Source organism: Empidonax traillii, unplaced genomic scaffold (assembly GCF_003031625.1).
Source record: "Empidonax traillii isolate 1590-97213 ecotype Southwest subspecies unplaced genomic scaffold, ASM303162v1 scaffold998:size213616, whole genome shotgun sequence".
In the NCBI taxonomy this organism is placed as follows: Eukaryota; Metazoa; Chordata; class Aves; order Passeriformes; family Tyrannidae; genus Empidonax; species Empidonax traillii.
This window is the reverse complement of record NW_020956191.1, coordinates 174,047-192,099: the sequence shown is the minus strand read 5'-3', so window position 1 is coordinate 192,099 and position 18,053 is coordinate 174,047. Positions and strand designations below refer to the sequence as shown.

The 18,053-nt window shown below is 46.3% G+C and overlaps 1 protein-coding gene across 2 annotated transcripts in view; it reads right to left on the bottom strand.

The window, feature by feature from the left end:
* ADAMTS3 (ADAM metallopeptidase with thrombospondin type 1 motif 3) overlaps positions 1 to 18,053 on the bottom strand; it is a 65,376-nt gene that overhangs the window by 20,951 nt on the left and 26,372 nt on the right. For both annotated transcript variants that reach the window (XM_027903889.1, XM_027903888.1), the window contains exon 4: positions 16,454 to 16,610. In XM_027903889.1, the coding sequence (XP_027759690.1) occupies positions 16,454 to 16,610 (157 nt within the window). The remainder of the gene's footprint in view (positions 1 to 16,453; positions 16,611 to 18,053) is intronic.

The following is an 18,053-nucleotide window of genomic DNA, read 5'->3' as shown; positions in this document are numbered from 1 at the left end:
TTCACGGTGAAAGTGCTTTTAGACCTGTGGAAATCTAACAGTGATGGTGCTGGCAGTGGAAATGCCGCTGTGAGGTCCTAACGTGCAATCAAAAGACGAGGAAAAAGGCTCAGGATCAAACCGAGCCCGTTTGGAATAAGGGCTATTGCTCTCTAAAAATGAAAAGCTGAGGGAAGACACTCTGAGAAGCCAAGGAGGAGAAGCCCCAGAGCGAGAGCCCAGAGCCTGCTCTCTGCACAGCCCATGGACACAGCACCAGCTCGCCTGGACACCGCTAATACCCGATCACAGCTCCGCGCTGGCTTAACACGGCCTCGCCACTTGGCCGGCCTTGCCCTGGCTCATCTGCTCTGCACCTTATTTATAGCTGGCTTTTAGCCCTAACAGCCAACTCAGTCAAGAGACAGTTACCCTAAAACTAGAAACCACGGTTCCTACAATTGCTGCTTTCCTAGTAGCAGAAAATCCTCCCCTTTCACGTTTCTTTCATTATTTCTCTCTCTCTATATATAGCAAGAATTCCATCATAGTTTTGTTCTGGATGTACAGATGATTTGGTGGTTAGTTTTGGTTTCTAGGGTTGTTTTTTTTTTTAGAACAGATTAAAAATACATAATTACATGCCATTATTCAAAAAACTTAACTATGGAATTTCCATTTTCCCCACAGAAAGGGGAACCCCTGGTTACACGGATCATGGGTAGGGCTGGAGCCTTGCTTTGACTCTGAATTCTGAAGTACTTTGCATCTCCTAAAATGTAATAAAAACAGTCTCTTGACAATTCCAGGTTTTTAGTACAAGCTGTCCCTCTTCCTCTAGAGTAGCAACTTACATATGTAGTTCAGAGACTTTAATACCAATATATGGAATTTATCTACTTTATTTCTAGGAGAATATTCTGTCAGATAAAGGCCATAATTTACTGGGATATATGAAGAAGACTCGAGCATTTGGGTCTGGCTTTTTAGGAGACCTGAGAGACACCTTCTGCTGGTGGTTACGTACGAAAAGAGGGCACACAGAAGTTCGTGGGTGACCGATTAGATGCACATAAACCAAGCAAACCCACTCCTTTGTCACTTCACGCCACACCAAGTTCTGCAATTCAATATCAGTGCAGCCCTTTAAACACCGCTGCAAAAAAAAAAAAGGTAAAAAATAACAGGGAAAACATCCCATTTTGCAAAATCATCAGCTGTATGAAAGTCCAAAAGTGAGAAAAAAGCATCTGTAGAGGCTCTGGAATTCGGTTTGCAGAAAAGAAAGAGTAAGTCATCAACCACGTGCAGCCTGGCCCACTGCTGAGGTGCACACCTGGGTATCTGGGCTGCTGGAACCAAACCCAGTTTGGGTACGGGAGGGCTTATTTCCTACAGCTGGGAGAGGCCAGCCCTGTACTGCCAAAGTTTCCAGCTCCTAAGAGCACTGAGTGCATGACTTTCCAAGTCAAACCATCTCCCAGGAATATCAGAGAGCTCTGCATTAACAACCTGAAAAGCACTCATGCCTTCATGTATCATTACATCAACCCAAAAATCACTTTTACTTCACAAAGGCACACACTGAAAGCATCCTGAGATTCCTAAGTGGAATAATACATTACAGAGGGACAGAGCAGTCCAAAAAGGGGGGGTACCCCTAAAGCCCACCACATTCAGAAAGCACAGGTTGCATTCATAATTTATTTGCTAATTCAGAACTTACTGGAAGAAGAAATACTGGATAGCCTGAGCTCAGCATTTTTGGGTAGCTTCCCTGAGATTCCAACAGGCTTCAGAGATGTTCCAGGGTCTAAACTCTTCAAACAGGTGTTTTCAGCGGCTGACCACTACTATGAGCTTTCAATGCTTGACAAGTTGCCTTGGCAGAGATGCAGCCCCTCAGTGCTCATTAACTAAGTAGTTATAGCAAGGCCTTAAGATTATTTCGCTCCCAGTTTGGATTCCTTACTCCTTGGCACCCGAGCCAGTTTCTGCCAGCTGGCTGAAAGCATGGAGAGAGCCACAAAAGGGGTTGGATTGGAAGACCATTTAGTTCCAAAACTCTGTTATGGACAGGGACACCTTCCACTTAAAAGGTTGCTCCAGTCCCTGTCCAACCTGGCCTTGGACACTTCCAGAGATGGGGCAGCCACAGCTTCTCTGGGCAGGCCAGTAAAGGAATTTTCAGTGGCAAAGAGTGGGGCAAACTGGGCCAGTTTCCACAGAGAGCGCACTAACAACTCCTTGGACTGCTCATTTCTCTGGAATAAAGGGAGAGCTGTGTTTACATACAGCTGCTTATTTTTAAATAAGCTGTGTAAGGAATGTGTTCCTACAGACGTGGGACCTGTTACTGCCACGGGAACGGTGTGAGAGGACACGGCCTGGGCAGCGCAGGCCCAGCCACAGCCCTGCTTGTCACGGAGCAGCCCAGTGCCTACTGTCAGCAGCAATTACCCTCCAGTCATCACCTTATCTGCCTTAAGCCTCTGCAAGTCGGCAAAGCCAGCTACACTGTCCAGACACAACGGCGGGCCCTCGAGACACAGCCCCGCTCCCTTACAGCAGGATTATTCCGAGCGGGGAGCTGTGCTTGCTCACACAGCAGCACAGACACCGCCCTGCCCAGCTCCTGTGGATGGAGTATGGAGCCTGGCAGCTGCTGAGGGAGGACTTGTACAAGCCAGCGATGTGCCGGTTAATAGTTCCCCTAAATATCCTAAAATCTGCGCTCTGGACCAGCCCCACAAATGACACCAAATCCGCATGGTGGAGGCCTGTCAGTCTGATCTACTCAGGGAGAAAACTCTCCCACCATGATCCATGCGAGGGGCAATCTCTCACAAGAGCTCAGGGAACAGTCTTTGCTCTTTTCCAGGACAGATTTGCATTCTCCTGCCTATGGAGAAGCTGAAGAGCTTCAGCTGAAGGGCTCTGCATGACCATCTGGCCCGAGCCAGAAGTGCTGTCCAGCTGGAGAGCAAAGCCAGGAGCAGCCAGGGCAGCTCAGCTTTTCCATTAATGACCCTCACTGAAAACACGTACAAGTCCAAGGGAAGAATGTCAGTGGTGACAAGGTGGGGCATAGCAACCTGCTACTGCGAAACTGCTGAAGGACACTTTGGTGGCAACAGTGGAAAACCAAAAAAGGCGCTTTGAATGCTTTTCTTGTAAAAGCAAAGAGACATGAACACACTTCTCGCTGATTTGCTCTGAGTTCTTTGAAGTCTCTGAGAGACAGGGCAGACCTCTACCACCACAGCATAAGGAGCAGTTAAACACTGGCATCTGTCCCTGCCCGCTGCCCTGGCAGTCCTCCCCTGACCTGTCTGTATGATGGAGCTCCAGAATCTGGATAATCCATCTAGAGGACACTGGCTGGACTGGACATTTGACCTGCTACAACAAAACAGAGAATCATTAAGGCTGGAAAACACCATCAAGTCCAACCACTGAACACATGAACTCTGAAAGGCCAAATGAGAAGTGGAGAAGGGATGACGCTCTGTCCAGGTGCCAAAGCCAGAAGTTTTGAACACAGAGAAATCAAAGGAGATTTCTGAATTTATTGGGACTGAAGTAATTTCTTTCCAGGTCTCACACATTCACAGAAGAGGTAAAACAGAAGGAATAGCTGGGCCTGGTTCCATTCTAAACTCAGTGAACATCTTCACAGGTATAAAAGGTAAAATTATTCTCCAACACCCTGGGTGTGATTCCCTTGCACAGCCACCAGAGCAGGTGGAAGCCAAGGATGTGACCACCACAGGCAGACGCAGCTGTCTGATGGTTTATGCTGAGATCAACATTTAAAGGAGACAGGAGAATGGAATTCGCAGTATTCACTCACATAAAAGGAATAACTGAGTGTGTAAAACTGGAAAAAAATGTGGGAAAATATTTATGCAGTCCATATTACCGAGACAAAGAGAACTTCAAACGCCCTGCCAGTGCTAGTGAGTCACAGAGCGCGGGTGTGCGACGACGGCTCACTTCCTTCCCAGGTCTCACTGCCCGCTACTCCTTAATGGAGCTGAAAGCGTAATTGTCCTTAATTGCTCAGTTGGCACTAAGTGGATTCCAACCTTCTGACAGGACAAAGCCCAACAGCTGGTTTTTGGAGCCCAGCCTTCCGATGAGCCTGTGCACCTGCAGCAACACCGGCCACCGTGATCCTACGAGATCTGTGCACGACATTTAGACAGACATGGTAAATTGCAATATTTAGGTATTAAGGTATATGAAACTGAAGTTTGGCAGAATTTCATTTGCCCATTAATCCCATCATAAACTGAAATGCCTAATTTTTTAACTCATACAGAAGAACTGGCTGGAATACTGAAGATGGAATGGGGCTTTATAAATACATTCCAGAGAGCTGTGCTGGGTTGACAAATTCTGGTTCTTTGTTGCAAAATCATATTCCATGTCACACAGGCAGATTCTGTGAAATCACAGAAAGCCAGTCAAAGAAGCCTCTGCTCTCTCCCAGTCACACATCTTCTGGAAGAGAGGATTTTAAAGCTGGAAGGGCTGACAGGGACGGGGCAATCCTGAACTGAAAGCCAGCTCTGAAACCTCCCGATTCCTTACGGAGCAGAGCCTCTCCTGCCCACAGCTCTGGCTATAATCACATAGAGTACAACCTGAGTGGGATACCCTTATAAAAACCACACAGCCTGACACTGCAGACAGACTGATTTTCAGGGAAAAGCACAGCAAATACTCAGCTTGGGAGGGTTAATTTTGACTGTCACACCACAAAACTGGTTTGCAAACATGAGAGTCTCACCTGCGCTTTCCTGTCGCCGTTCAGGGAGGGGAAGAGTTTCCTGCAAGGCCCAAACACAGGCCCTCAGAAACTGCCACAGAATTATTTCATTATGGATCCATCCCCCTCGATATTGCCCCTTTTTCTCATATAGACTCTTACACAACAAGGCACTTTTTTTTTCCTTTCCACCTCCCCAAATTCCTACAAGCGCGCCAGCCTCGCCTGCACCTCGCACAGATGTGTTATGAATATAACTCACACTGTTTCCACACAGGATATTTTGATCATTCCCCTCTCCTTTTCCCCATCCCAGTCCCATCCAAAATAGCACAGAGTCATAATCATAAATTCTCCTGTTCTGACCTGAAAAGGCTGTGACTAAGGAGAGGGAGAGTTCTGTCGGCAAGGTTCATGCCTGCTGCCTGCCAGGGGAGGTGAGGTCTGCTGGAGGCATCTTCCATAGGCAATCAGTACTTCTTTCTGCCCAGAACCAACCTCCTCCCTCCTGACACTCAAGGCCACTCAGATAAAACCATAAATGTACACCTCTCACGTTACAGTGAACTTGAATCCATCTGCACATTATTGCCAGAACCTCACCCCAATGCCCGAGTATCCCAAACGCCACTGAGTTGAGGAGTGACACTTCCCCAAGCACTTTGTGCCCCTTCAGTAGCACACTCTCTCTATGAAGCTGCTCCTCGAATCCAAGGAATTCCTCTGTGAGAGGAGAGCTGCCAACTTTCCCTCTCTGGCGAGCAGGGTCCCATTCTTGCGCCTCTCTCCATTTCCTGCACAGTGCTGCTTTAATCAGCACTTCGGTCTGGTGGAAAGCTAGCAGAGACGGTGAAAAAAACACATAATAATAAAAAAAGAGATGAACCTGAGAGGGGAGAAGATGTAGGAGGAATTTTCCATGGATTATACAATGGGTCTGACTAGGAATATGACAAAAAGAGATAGTCCTCCTCCTCAAAAGGAGGGAAAACAGCCCAAGGGTTTAGTTTCAGACACATAAAAGGACCTCTCAAACTAATCTATAAATTTAATGACTTAGACTTACAAAGAAGAAATGCTTAGTCAAATATTATTTGTTTCAGGAGCACAGGAGTACTGTAGAAATAGCAGTGAGCCAGTCCAAGGCACTAAAATAAATGAAGAGTACGGTTTGCAGAACTGTCATCCAAAAGGCAGCCTTCAGCTTGGATTCAGTCCCTAACTAACACAAAGGCAAGCTCATCCCAAGTCTGGATCCCAATTTGATAGTGTGGCTGCAGTAGCTGGATCTCCCAAGTGATGTGAGAGTGACAATGAAAGGAGGGAGAAAAGCTATCCAGAATTAGGAATCAATAGAACCAACCAATACAACCGAAGAGTTGAAGTGGCAGGACAGCAAACAATCCCAATTTTCAAAAGTGCATCCAAGCATTAGTCACGGATAATAAGCCTCTCTTTCTCGCCACACGGAATTTCAGCCATTTTTCAAAATTCCACTGGCAAAAATATAAAGGAAAAGCTCCAACTATAAACTGTCACTGAATGCTGTTGAACTTGGGTGCCTGCTTTTTTTCCGTGAATGCACTGTAAGTCAGCATTCCAAGAGCAACAAACGTCTCCAAACCCAAGCTATTTCCCAACAGTCCATGGACCATGAGAGTGTCCAAGATAACGGCAGAAATATGCACGAGGCCGTTCTCCTCAGACCCCACAGCCACAGGGGAAGGGGTTCCCCAAAACCCCAGGCTGATCTGCACAAAGGGGGTCTCAGGCTGGAACAACCCCCCCAGAGCACCAAGGTCACTGTACTGAAAATCCTGAAAAATAAGTAACATCCAAGTCCTTAGTGAGATGGAGCGTCTGCTTGGGATGTGGGAGGTTTAATGTGGATTGAAGCTCTGCCACTGCGGAGCAGCCTTTTCCAAACCTTGGCCATCAGCTTCCCCACTTTATTCAGGGTAATAGCCTCCAGTGCCTTTAAATATCCCACTCAAGCTGAAAATACTATCCCCAAGAAACCTTCACAAAAGGTGCTAAAAGCATCTTATTCTGTCTGAGGTACCTCAGGGTTTTACAGATGCTCCTGTTGTCCAACTCACAGGAGGAAACTCGTTGTCCAGCAGCACAGGTGAAAAGTGCCCTTCCCTGCTTTGGCCAGCCAGCTGCTGCCTCAGTTTCCCCGGCATCAGAACCAGAACCCCGTCTTTTACCTGTGCCAGCGCCTCACTACCCTCACTGTAAATTTGCACGTGGCTTGCAAACTATGGAGTTCTATGGAGTTACTGGCAGCTGGGACACCCGTGCACAGAGTCATCACCTGGGAGGCTCAGAAAAGGCATGTTAAAGTTCAACACAGGGACTCCTCTCTCTTTAAAGAAATTTAAAGCCCAATTTCTTAAAGGCTTTAAAGATAGAGTCAGGGCAGCTGGAGGCAGAGAGGACTCTGGGTTTCCACGCAGCATTACATGTGAGGAACAGCTGTGAGTCAACCTGCATGGCAAAGGTTCAAGGATACAAGTGCTCAGCTTTAAATCCTACAGATTCAGGCAGGGAGTAACCTGCAGGAGACAGGCTGGCTTGTCTCTATCGCTTCCTCCCACAAATGCCACGAGTTTCTTCTTTACACAGGAACAAACATCCTAAGTCGGTGGTATTAAAGGGCCTGATCAAGAAACAGGCATTTGGGGTTTAATGCCTATCAAATGTCTTTCACTATCAGCAGTTCTAAGTGAGCCTGGAGATGGAAAGAGTAAACATCTGCTCGCTGCAGTGCTGGTGAGATGTTCCTAATAATGATGCAGATGTTTCCAAATGGAAGTGGATGGGATGCCCAGATGGCTTTCATTGTCCTATTTTTCCAAGCAGCCTGACAAACTTCAGATGTAAAAAAATAAATATGAATGATGAGTCTGTCTCGCCAGCAAAAATAAAGAGCATGTTTGACAAAAGAGCAAACGAAGCAGATCTGAGAAGGTCAGAACTTCATCAGCCTTCCTCCAACTGAGCCAGGGTCTAACGAGCCCCCAAAACATGGCTCAGTGCTGCATGAGCCCTCAAAGACCAGATCCTTCTCACTGATTTATCTCTCCCTGTGTTCCCTCTTAAAGAGAACTGTTAACTAAAGGAAGACTGCTTTTTACTTCTAGTAGTAAATGTTTTCGGCACCAGAAACTTGGAAGCTTTGAAGTGCTGGAAGTAATGAAAATATATTGTTACTTATTCTTGGCAGGGAAAACTCTGCAAACTGATTAAGAAAGAGAGCTTGAAATAAATCAGGAATCAACCTCGTGAAAGCAAATTGAGAAATACCATTAAAATACCAAAGCACAGCCCCAAATGCAACTGTTTGAAAATTCACTTGTGATGAGGGATAAAAAGAACATGGAGTTGGCTGTGGAAGAACCTGAGCAGAACCCAGGGATATGGAAGTGCAGTTCCAAGGACTGTTCAGGACAAGCTATTTAGAACAGTTAGGAGAATGAATTGTACAGTCCCTGGGTACTCCCTGCCTGTTGGTTAAAACTGAGAATTCTAAAATTAAATACATTGGGAAATAAATGACTTTGTGAACTGGTTATCTGTTGCTATCACAGATGTAAGGAATCCAGGGCTTTTGCAGAAATGAGTTATATCATCTGTGATGATATCAGTTATGTGTTCGTCATAGGCCACAGAGTATGATGAGTGACCCTTTCACTCCAAGAAATTTCTCAGGGATTTTCAGAACAGCTTTTGCCACAGATGAAATGAAAGCAAGACATATACTTGGAACTGCTCTCAGTCTAGACATACCAGCTGAATTTTCCATGTTCAACAAGATGATTTCCCGTTTAAGTTTGAGATATTTATCCAGTGTTGTGTAGAAACACGGAAGATCAGAACTCATTTTCACCATGAGCTGGCCCTGAGCTTCCTTTCTGCCCAAGTAAGTGAAAAAACTCCCACAGAGAATCTTTATCATCAAATCACAGCTCCTCAAAGCCAAATGAAAATCTCCACATAGAAATGGAAGAAGCACAAGGCACTACTCGGTAGCTGGACACAGTTAGGGAGTCCCAACCCTAAGTGCAAATGGGTACACGATGCCAACATTACCTGTGCCACCAAAGGGAGGACACACTCCCAGAGCCTCGAGGCCCAGAGGCTGAATGAGCTGCTGGAGGGCAGGGCCCAGCCACAGCCCCATCACTGACTGCCACTTCTGTGCACTGCTAAGAGAGCTACTGCTGCCTCTTACCTTAATACCTCTGACACATTTACTGTCGAGCAGAGAAAAGCACAACTGCTGTTTCTCCTGGAAATTGTGACTTTATGTTCCCTGGAACTATTAGTGAAGAGAACTGGAACGGCAGAGCAGAGCTCTCCATTAAGGAAGCACAAAGTTCCTAGGATGGCCTTTTATCACCTGTTACCATTTCCGGGAGAGACTGAAAATTTGTTATTATTAGGATTCTGCACAAGATGATCAGCGTATTTAGAAGTTTTAACTTTAATTTGCAATAACCAGGTGGTGCCGATTTATTATTTGATGTCTGTAGGATTACAGAACACAATTATTTGGCAAACAAACCGTTCCTCAAACTCTGTGACCCAAATGTTGTATTATGACTACAATGTGTATTCACTTCCTAGGAAAAGAGCCCTTGCTAATGATTTCCCATGTTCTCACCCCCCATCATTCCTTGTCCTCCCTGGAGGATAACGCCTCAGCCCAGCGTCATCCAGCTGTCCATGTCCACTGTCAGGCAGGACTTGGGGGTTCCTTGCCACCCAATGGACAGTGCCCCTTGCCCGAGCAAGAGCAAGGGCAAACCTGTTCCTTGCAGGTGTCACTGACTGTGGGAGGCAGCAGCCTGCTTGTTATCTGGCTGGAGAGTTAATTCACCAAAGCAGACACCAGAGAGACACACCCAAGCCCTTACTGGCATCCCCCCTACAGGTATGTCCTCACACTTTTCCAGGGAATGTTTCAAAGCAGGCCCTGCCAGTCGTGCTGCAGAGGAAGATGCACCAACGGAACGCTTCCCTCGGCTACTCCGACGGTATGAGCCAGCAAAGCTCTTCATCCCTCCCTGGCTTCTCTTCCCAAACCACACGGTATTTGCTGGAATCCAACCCAGATTTCCCACAGGTCATCCTCTCCCTGTCACCCTGCAGGAGAAGCCAGCTTTCCCTGAGACTCCAATTCCCTCTGTTCCAACTCAAACTGCAAGCTCAGCCTTGGGTGACTTTTAATAACCCTGAGAACTCAAATTATCTTGCCGATCCTGTCCCATGTTTTTGGAATACCCCAAAGAATGATTAGGCAAGGCATTCTAGCAAAAAAAAACCCCTGTTTTCTTAGCAAACAACAGCTGGGTCATGCTGTTACTCTGTGGTGTTTTACTACTGCGTTTTGGAAAGATTTATGCACTTGTGTAACCCAGAAATGGGTCTGAAGAAACTCGGTCCATGGGGAGCAACGTGAACTACGAGGAGGATGTTCTCACATTAGTCATTTCCATCCGCATTCCTGACAGCTCCAGCTGCCCAGTTCTGGGTCATCCCACCTACGACAAGCCAGAGAGGTTCACTTCTCATTTACATCATGTTATGGAGGATGCAGTGAGCAATACATGTGGTACAGCAGGAGTTTCTGCACAGGACCCCACCAAAAGGAGAAGCACAGCATCCAAACGGCTCATTCAAAGCACACAAGATCCATCTTCCTTTTCTGTCATAAATCAGGAATGCCTGCAATTCATCTAGGTATTTTCTAAGATACAACTGAATTAAAGTGCCTGTGGTTTGGATCCTTACCTGTTCCTAAAATCTTTCTAAAAATACACTGAGCACTGACCCCGTTAAAACCCAGGTATCTCTCAGTGGGGAAAGATGCCAGAACTGTAGTAAATTCAGGGCTAGAAAGTCCAGCAAGAGCCATAGAGTACAGAACTATTTTATGTTAGGGCACAAACTGTTACATTTGAATTCATTTTCCCATCAAAGACACAGATTTAAAAGCCAACTGTAGCACAGCCTGATTAGACAAGGCTCTTCCCTTTCCGTGGAAGAGTCTCTCAGTGCTGTCACTGCGCTCCTAAGTTCGTATGATGTGCATGTAAAACACATAAACAAGCCTCAGCCCCCGCAAGCTGTGGGAGGATTCACTTCCTTCAGTTCCTGACCTTTAATTCACACAAACTCACCCTGATAAGGCAGTCTCTTCTGCTTCCCATTCCCATGTTCCCAGACAGGGATGTTCTGGTACATACATCCCAGTACATATCCCATTTTACACCACCCTGGTCCCTTGGCCAAATTCAGAGCACTTTTAGCCACCTCAGGTGCATCTTTCTAATCCAACTCAGCAGTAGAAATGAGTCAGTTCTCACCCAAGGCAGGCACCTCAGTCCCACATAGATCACCCAAAAGGTAACCCTCTCCTTGGCATGTCTTCACCTCTCCAAGAACATCATCTATAAACCAAACAGGCTTCTTCATGAGGGAACTGCACCTTACACAGTATTTAAGAACCTCTGCTGTCCATTATCACCACTGTTCTTCAAAGTTTTCTTCTTCCTATGCATTTTGGGGGCACAGGGAGTTTTCACTGGAAAACCGTACGAGCCCTGGCATGGCCTCAAGCTGCATGTACTGACCTGTCTCCAGTTTTTCAATTTTCCCTTCACACAGATTTTTCTGTGTGTTTTACTACTCTGGCATTGGGTGCCTGTGGCTGGAACGAAGCCTTTATCCTCGGTTTTATTTAAGAATTATTTTCCCTTGTTATTGCCAAGAAGAGAAGACGACTTCAGCAGATGGATGTCCCCACTGCCATCGTCGGGCCGTAAGCGTAACCTGCCCGACACAGACACAGCACATCACTCACTTCACACTTTTGATCCACTCCTGCTCAGATTTCTTTCTTTCTTAAAAAAAAAAAAAAAAGAAAAAAAAAAGAAAAAATTACAAGCTTTTCCTCAGCTATGAAGTCTGAGTTTGCTTTTCCCTCCTGAATACATCCATCTCCAAAGCTCCTTTTCCTTTGTACCGTGCTGTGCTGTTCCTGTTCTATTCTGCTGACTCCCTTTCCCTTGATTAAGCAAACTGTTACCTGAAAAAAAGAATTAAAAAAACCATCCCACAAACCAATATTCAATCAAGAACTTGAGAGAATCTAATGAAGTTTTAAGGCTAAATTAAAAGAAAAAAGCACCAGCAGCTCGGGATAAGAGGCAGGATGTCTTTAGATAACCCAGGTAACTGCCATCAACGGAAGTTATCTGAAGGGCCTTTCCTGAAGGGCCTACAAGAGTGCTGGAGAGAGACTTTTCATTAGGTATTGGGAAGGAATTTTTTCTTGTGAGGGTGGGGAGGCCCTGGCACAGGTTTGCCCAGAGAAGCTGTGGCTGCCCCATCCCTGGAAGTGTCCAAGGGCAGGTTGGATGGGGCTTGGAACAACCTGGAACAGTGGAAGGTGTCCCTGCTCATGGCAGGGGGAGAAACAAGACAAACTTTGAGGTCCCTTTCAACCCAAACAAGTCTGTGACTCTGTGATGATCCAAGAATGCCCCAACTGAACAGAGGATGTTACACAATGTGGTGTGCTCGGTCTCCACAGAAATCATTTCCATCTTTCCCACTATCCTTGATTGCACAGGCTCATGTGGTGGGCTGGGCAGTATCTAAAATATCCTCCACCAGAACACAGGTCATGAGAAATTCATCTGAGAAAGAGCTCAGACACCCTCCGGCACGACAGCATCCCTGAGAACCACTAAGGGGCCTGGGGAAGTGCCGAGGGAGGTCTCCCAAGCAGCCAATAGTCTTCCCATTCTTCTACCTTCTATTCCAGGGTTTCATTCCCAGGCAACCAGGAGCAATTCCCAAATCATTTCTTCCTCCTACATGTTTCCCACCTGGGACAAAGACACTCGAAGCCAGTGCCATGGCAACCCCATCAGACACACAAGCACTTTGGTTCTTTGGGGAAAATGAAAGTTCTGAAAGGAAGCTGGGAGATAAAGGCTCCTGTTCCTTGTTTCCCACTGTTAGTTAGTAATTACAAAAATACTTTCATCTCAAGTGCTCTCTGGGTGACTAGGTTGTCGTTAAAAAAATACTGTGATATGAAGAGGAGGATGAAATAGGGAAGCTGTGAGTACATTACAACACCGGGTAACCTCCATACTCAAGGTTGGTTGTCAGCATTCTACCCCAGGAAAAGAAAGTGCATGGAAAAAACCACAAAAGAATGAACAGGAGGAAAGATAAACCAAATTCTCAGGGATCAGCTCGAGCAGAATATGATCCAAACCCCGCCTTGTCATCCCACTGACGTCAACCTGAGTCTTCCCACCAACTCCAGAGGACTTGGACCGAGCTTTTATGTTTCTGAAATACAATTTGGGTTTTATTTTACCCCACTCCTGAGCCTGACTCGGTAGAACTTGCACAGAAGACCTCCTGGGTGCAAATTTGATTGTAAATTCCACGGTCCTTTGCCTGTTTCTGTTGTTTCTCGGATGCTTTCCAGGAATAAGGTTAATGATCACACATCTCGGTGATGTTTCTGAGCGTATTAACAAAGAGCAGCTTCTTTTCATCCCGCCCAGACAGAATGATATCATTGTTGTACTTTCAAACCCTCCCAAAATCAGGCTTGTCCTGAGAGAATTTCTTTCCATTCCTAAATGAAAAGCTGTTTGGTGAGAAAGTCCTAAAGATTTATTTCAATACTGTTTTAACACGACAGCCTCACACATTGTTATATGTTTTTCCTGTCTGCATAGCTCGCTTGCTCTCTGTCTCTCAGACACCGAGTCTTTGATCTTCATTTCTTTTTGCCTTTAAGAATAACTATTTTTTGATATAACAGCCATTATTTGGGAATAACACTCACAACATGAACACTGACCATGATTACCTTCAGTACCCCACTCAAATGAGAAGCACAGATGTTCGGTGTCTTCAGGATCAAGACTTAAATGACTGGGGAAGTCGAGCTTACGAATGTCATCCCAGGGCAATCTGACATGGAAAAGCTGTCAGGAGACTGTCGGGTGTATTTACACCCATGGAGAACTCTAGGCATTGTCCTGCTCTGTGATAGCATTCCCAGACCAGACCTAACCACATGCTCATGCCAGATGTTTAAAAACAAATGTCCAGTGTCTCATCCTACCACATTTCTGAGTTTTTTCAATAGCTGGGATTTCCCAGGGGAGGCCTTGGCATCCATCCCGCAGAAGAGGAAGAGCTTCCCCTGTCCAGAGGAACCAACCTGAGCTCAGCACTTCAAAGCAGCAAACAGACTCACCCCGTGCGATGGAGATCACAGGCACCAAGCAGCACTTGGGGTTTTAAAAATGATTTTAACATTTAGTGGTCAAGTGCTTCCCTGCACTGCCACACCTGGCAGAAGAGAGAGCAGATTCCAAGGAATGCAGTCAAATGAGATCCTTTGAATTACAGACAGATTACCCATGACATACAAATAGTCAATCCTGCCACCAGGCTGTCAAAATATGGAAAATTATCATCATTTCCCTGATATCACAGACTGAGAGCAGAGGCATTTTATAAGCATTAAAGATATAAAACTATCCATTTTTCCCTGGTATCATCAAAACAACCCCCAAGTAGTCAGGGCCATTTATATGCAGGAGATTCTATTCCCACCAGAATGATTGAAAAGAGTGAGGTACAAAAAAGCAATAATTAATGAAGGGGTTCTTCAAGGAGCATGAGTTGGGTGTGCACACACACACAGAACAATTCCCCACAAGAACGGGGTAGGATTTCCAGTCTGATTTCTGGAGTGTCTCATGTAAGGCTCTTCTAAAGAAACCAATCTCTACACAAAGCAAATGATGAAACCAATACATGCAATATGCTGCTGTCATTCCCTAAACAGGCGCTCCAGAGCCAGGGATACCATAGGTAAGAATCAGCACAGGGTGCTGCTCTGGGGTGAAGGTTGAACCCACACGATCCAGTAGCTCAAGGTATCCCAGTATCTTCCCCAGAACCCCAGATCTCTGGTTCCCAGCTAAGAAAGCTCCCTGAAACTTCACCACAAAGAACAGCCATAAAGAAAGACACAAGGAGAGATCCTAAGTGTGCTTACTTCCATGAGAACACAGTATATGAACCAATTAATGTCCCTTGCACTGTGGTCACTGCTAAAACCTTGCTCTCAGGATGGCAGCTTTTCCACTTAAAACTCCTACGCACATTCTGTCTGACTGTTGGAACAATGTCCAACCAATTCCCAAATGCTATAAAATCCTGCAGGAATTCCAGATGTCCTGTCAGACTGAAGCTCTTCCACAGAGCTGGAAGCTTTCCTCTTAGGAAAGTGGCTTTCTGTAGGGAGAACAGGCCACAGCGTGTCCCGTGTCACCGTGGAGGAAAGGCTTTCACACAGCATTTCCCAGCTTTTGGAAACACTTCACTTACTACCACGACTTAAAGTACTTTTTTATCTTAATGACTGTTTTGTTGAGTCATCTGTCATCTGTTGCTGAGAACTTGGATTTTTGTCTATGCTGGCTGAACTCCCAAACCACCAGCAGACCGTTCTCTGCGTCGCTGCCTCTGGCCCAGGCACGGGGGTGGGAGCGGAGTCACAGAAGACGGAGGAAGATGTTCATGGCATCGATATGCCACTGATAACTCCATCACTGCAAACATTTCCTCAGGCTCCACAGGCTTGGGCAGCTTGCTAGAACCCGTCATAGAATCGTCTGGGTTGGAAAAGCCCTCCAACCTCACTGAGTCCAACCGTTCCCCCAGCAATGGCAAGGCCACCACTAACCCATGTCCCCAAATACCACATCTTCATGACTTTTAAATCCCTCCAGGGACAGTGACTCCACCACTGCTCTGGGCAGCCTGATGCCTGACCACCCTTTCCATGAAGAAATTTTACCTCATATCCAATCCAAACCTCCCCTGACACAACTTGAGGCCGTTTCCTCTATACCTGTCACTTGCTACCTGGGAGAAGAGACTGAATCCTACCTGGCTCCAATGTCCATTCAGGGAGTTTTGACTTCCTTTCTGAGGTCTCCCCTGAATCTCCTCTTCTCTGTGCTAACCCCCCCCAGATGCACGAGCTAAACTGGAATCTTGTTGGGGCACCAAAAGCAAAGTAGCTCTAGTTCTGTGTGCTGCATGTTATTGTTCTTTTATTTCCCAAAGCCTTTCGAGGTCCATCAACATGCAAACACAACACATGAACAGGAATTTGAGAAGCTGAGAGATGCTGAAAAACAGGCAGAGCACTGACAGGGAGCGGAGCTGCTCTTTCATCCTCAGCCCAGAGGCTCAAAACCCTCGGCCCCCACTATGCAATGCCTTGGCTTGTAAGGGTTTGTGCAAAATTAAAGAAAACATACAAGCAAATGGATTAAACTACACGATAATTATTCTCAGACACGATAATTACTCTCAGATGGACCAACCACATTATCTTCAAGGCAGAGGGAAACCCTTGGATGTGACAAAATATATCCGACCCACACAAGTGCCTTCAGACCGCCTGAACTGCCACCAGCAGAAGGAAGGAAACAGTAAATTGGCACAGTTTCGCTGTCACTCAGAGACAAACAGGACCCAAACTTTAAACAGGAGTTGTGTGGCCTCTTTCCAAAGCTTCCATAAGCTGGAGTCACTCGAGACAGACCTGCAAAGAAGCCCCCCAGGGTACTGTACCTTCTGTGTGGACATCGGGGAGCGTGTCGGGGGGATGCTGCGCTACTGCTGACCGCCGGTACACCATGTGGATCCTTCCCTTCTCCTCTTCCATCTGCTTGCCTCTTTCCAAGGGCTCAATGAAGTACTCATCCTCATCGGTTCTTATCATTCCAGCCTGGTGAGGAAGAGAGACAGCACGTCCGTGTCACTGCAGAGCCTGAAGACCCAGACAGAGGCTCCACAAGCAAATATCAAGGGGGTGCAAAGTATAAAACACTTGGAATATTACTGTAACCAACAGATTTCTTTTTCCCCTCCCCCAGATTTCATCAATAAAAAGAGCTTGAAATTTTCCAAGTGAATGGAGGGAGAGAGAGGGGCAGAAGCAGGTACTGCATTTTGAAGTGAATCTCCCCTGTAAACTGCACTGCCAACCAAGCGTTTCCTTCCCCCCAGGCAGGTGCTCGGAGCACGTACTCTTCAACACTCCCCTGGAGAAAAGGCTGTTGGTGGATTTTCAAGAAAGAACTATGTAGTGGAAATTTTTTTTTTTTTTTTTTCCACAAAACACGTTGATGGAGCAATCCAGGAAAGCACAGTCTGCAATCTTGGAATGCTATTAATTTTACTACTTTTTTTCTTCTAAATTAACAACGTTCAGAATTTCCAGCCGCTGAAGGAAGCAGGGTGGAATCCGTGCTGCTGTGCAGTTCTCTAGAGCTGTCCTCTGGATTCTGGGAAAACGGGAAGACAACGGGACCACCAAAATCTAAAAGCAGCCTTTGGGACACAGTGGCTGGAATAAACCTGCCTGTTCCCAGAACCATCTCAGCCCTGAGGCTTGGGGAAGTGGATTCACTTCCTGGCTTTCTCACAGACTCGCTTCTCCCAGGGGAGAACCCAGAAAAAAATCTGCCCAAGGTCCGGTCAGCACCCCATGTGCACCCACCTTACTCCCCAACATCTCTGCTTGTCTTTAAATGACCCCTGAACACATTTCATCCCTGCAGCTCTTTCCATCCTCCTTGATCCAGGAGCAAACCGAGAGGACTCTGTGGAACTGAAGTGATGCAGGAGCAAGTGCTGCTGGAGTGCATCATAAAAGGTAACTGGGAGCAAGGCCAAACCCAGCCTGGCCCAGACAGCCCACCTAGGAGGACTCCCCAGAGGACACTGTGCCTTGTATCCTTTACTGGACAATCCACGGATAACCCAAAGCCTGGAACAATGCACATAGTTGGGTTTTTTTCCCCATGCAAAAGACACAGACAAGAATAAGAGAATTAGCAACAATATAAAGCCTTGAGAAAATAACCTACAAGGGCAGGTTACACTAAGGAATCACTTCCCCAGCCAAAATCAACAGTGTTTAAGGGGGAACACGATTCCCTATAAATATGCATGGGGTGGTTGCTGGAAAAGAGGAAAGAGCCCTTCATTCAGGGAGCACAATGGAGAGCTGTGGAGTGACCATTAATGGCCACATTTAACTTGGGTGTTACACATTAGGGTGGGATTTCCAGAAGTATTTTAGGAAGTCAAATGCCCTGTTTGTAGTGGTTTGCAGTAAGGGAGAGGCGGTGAATTCCCAGGGGAGTTTTGGAAAGGCCACCCTCGA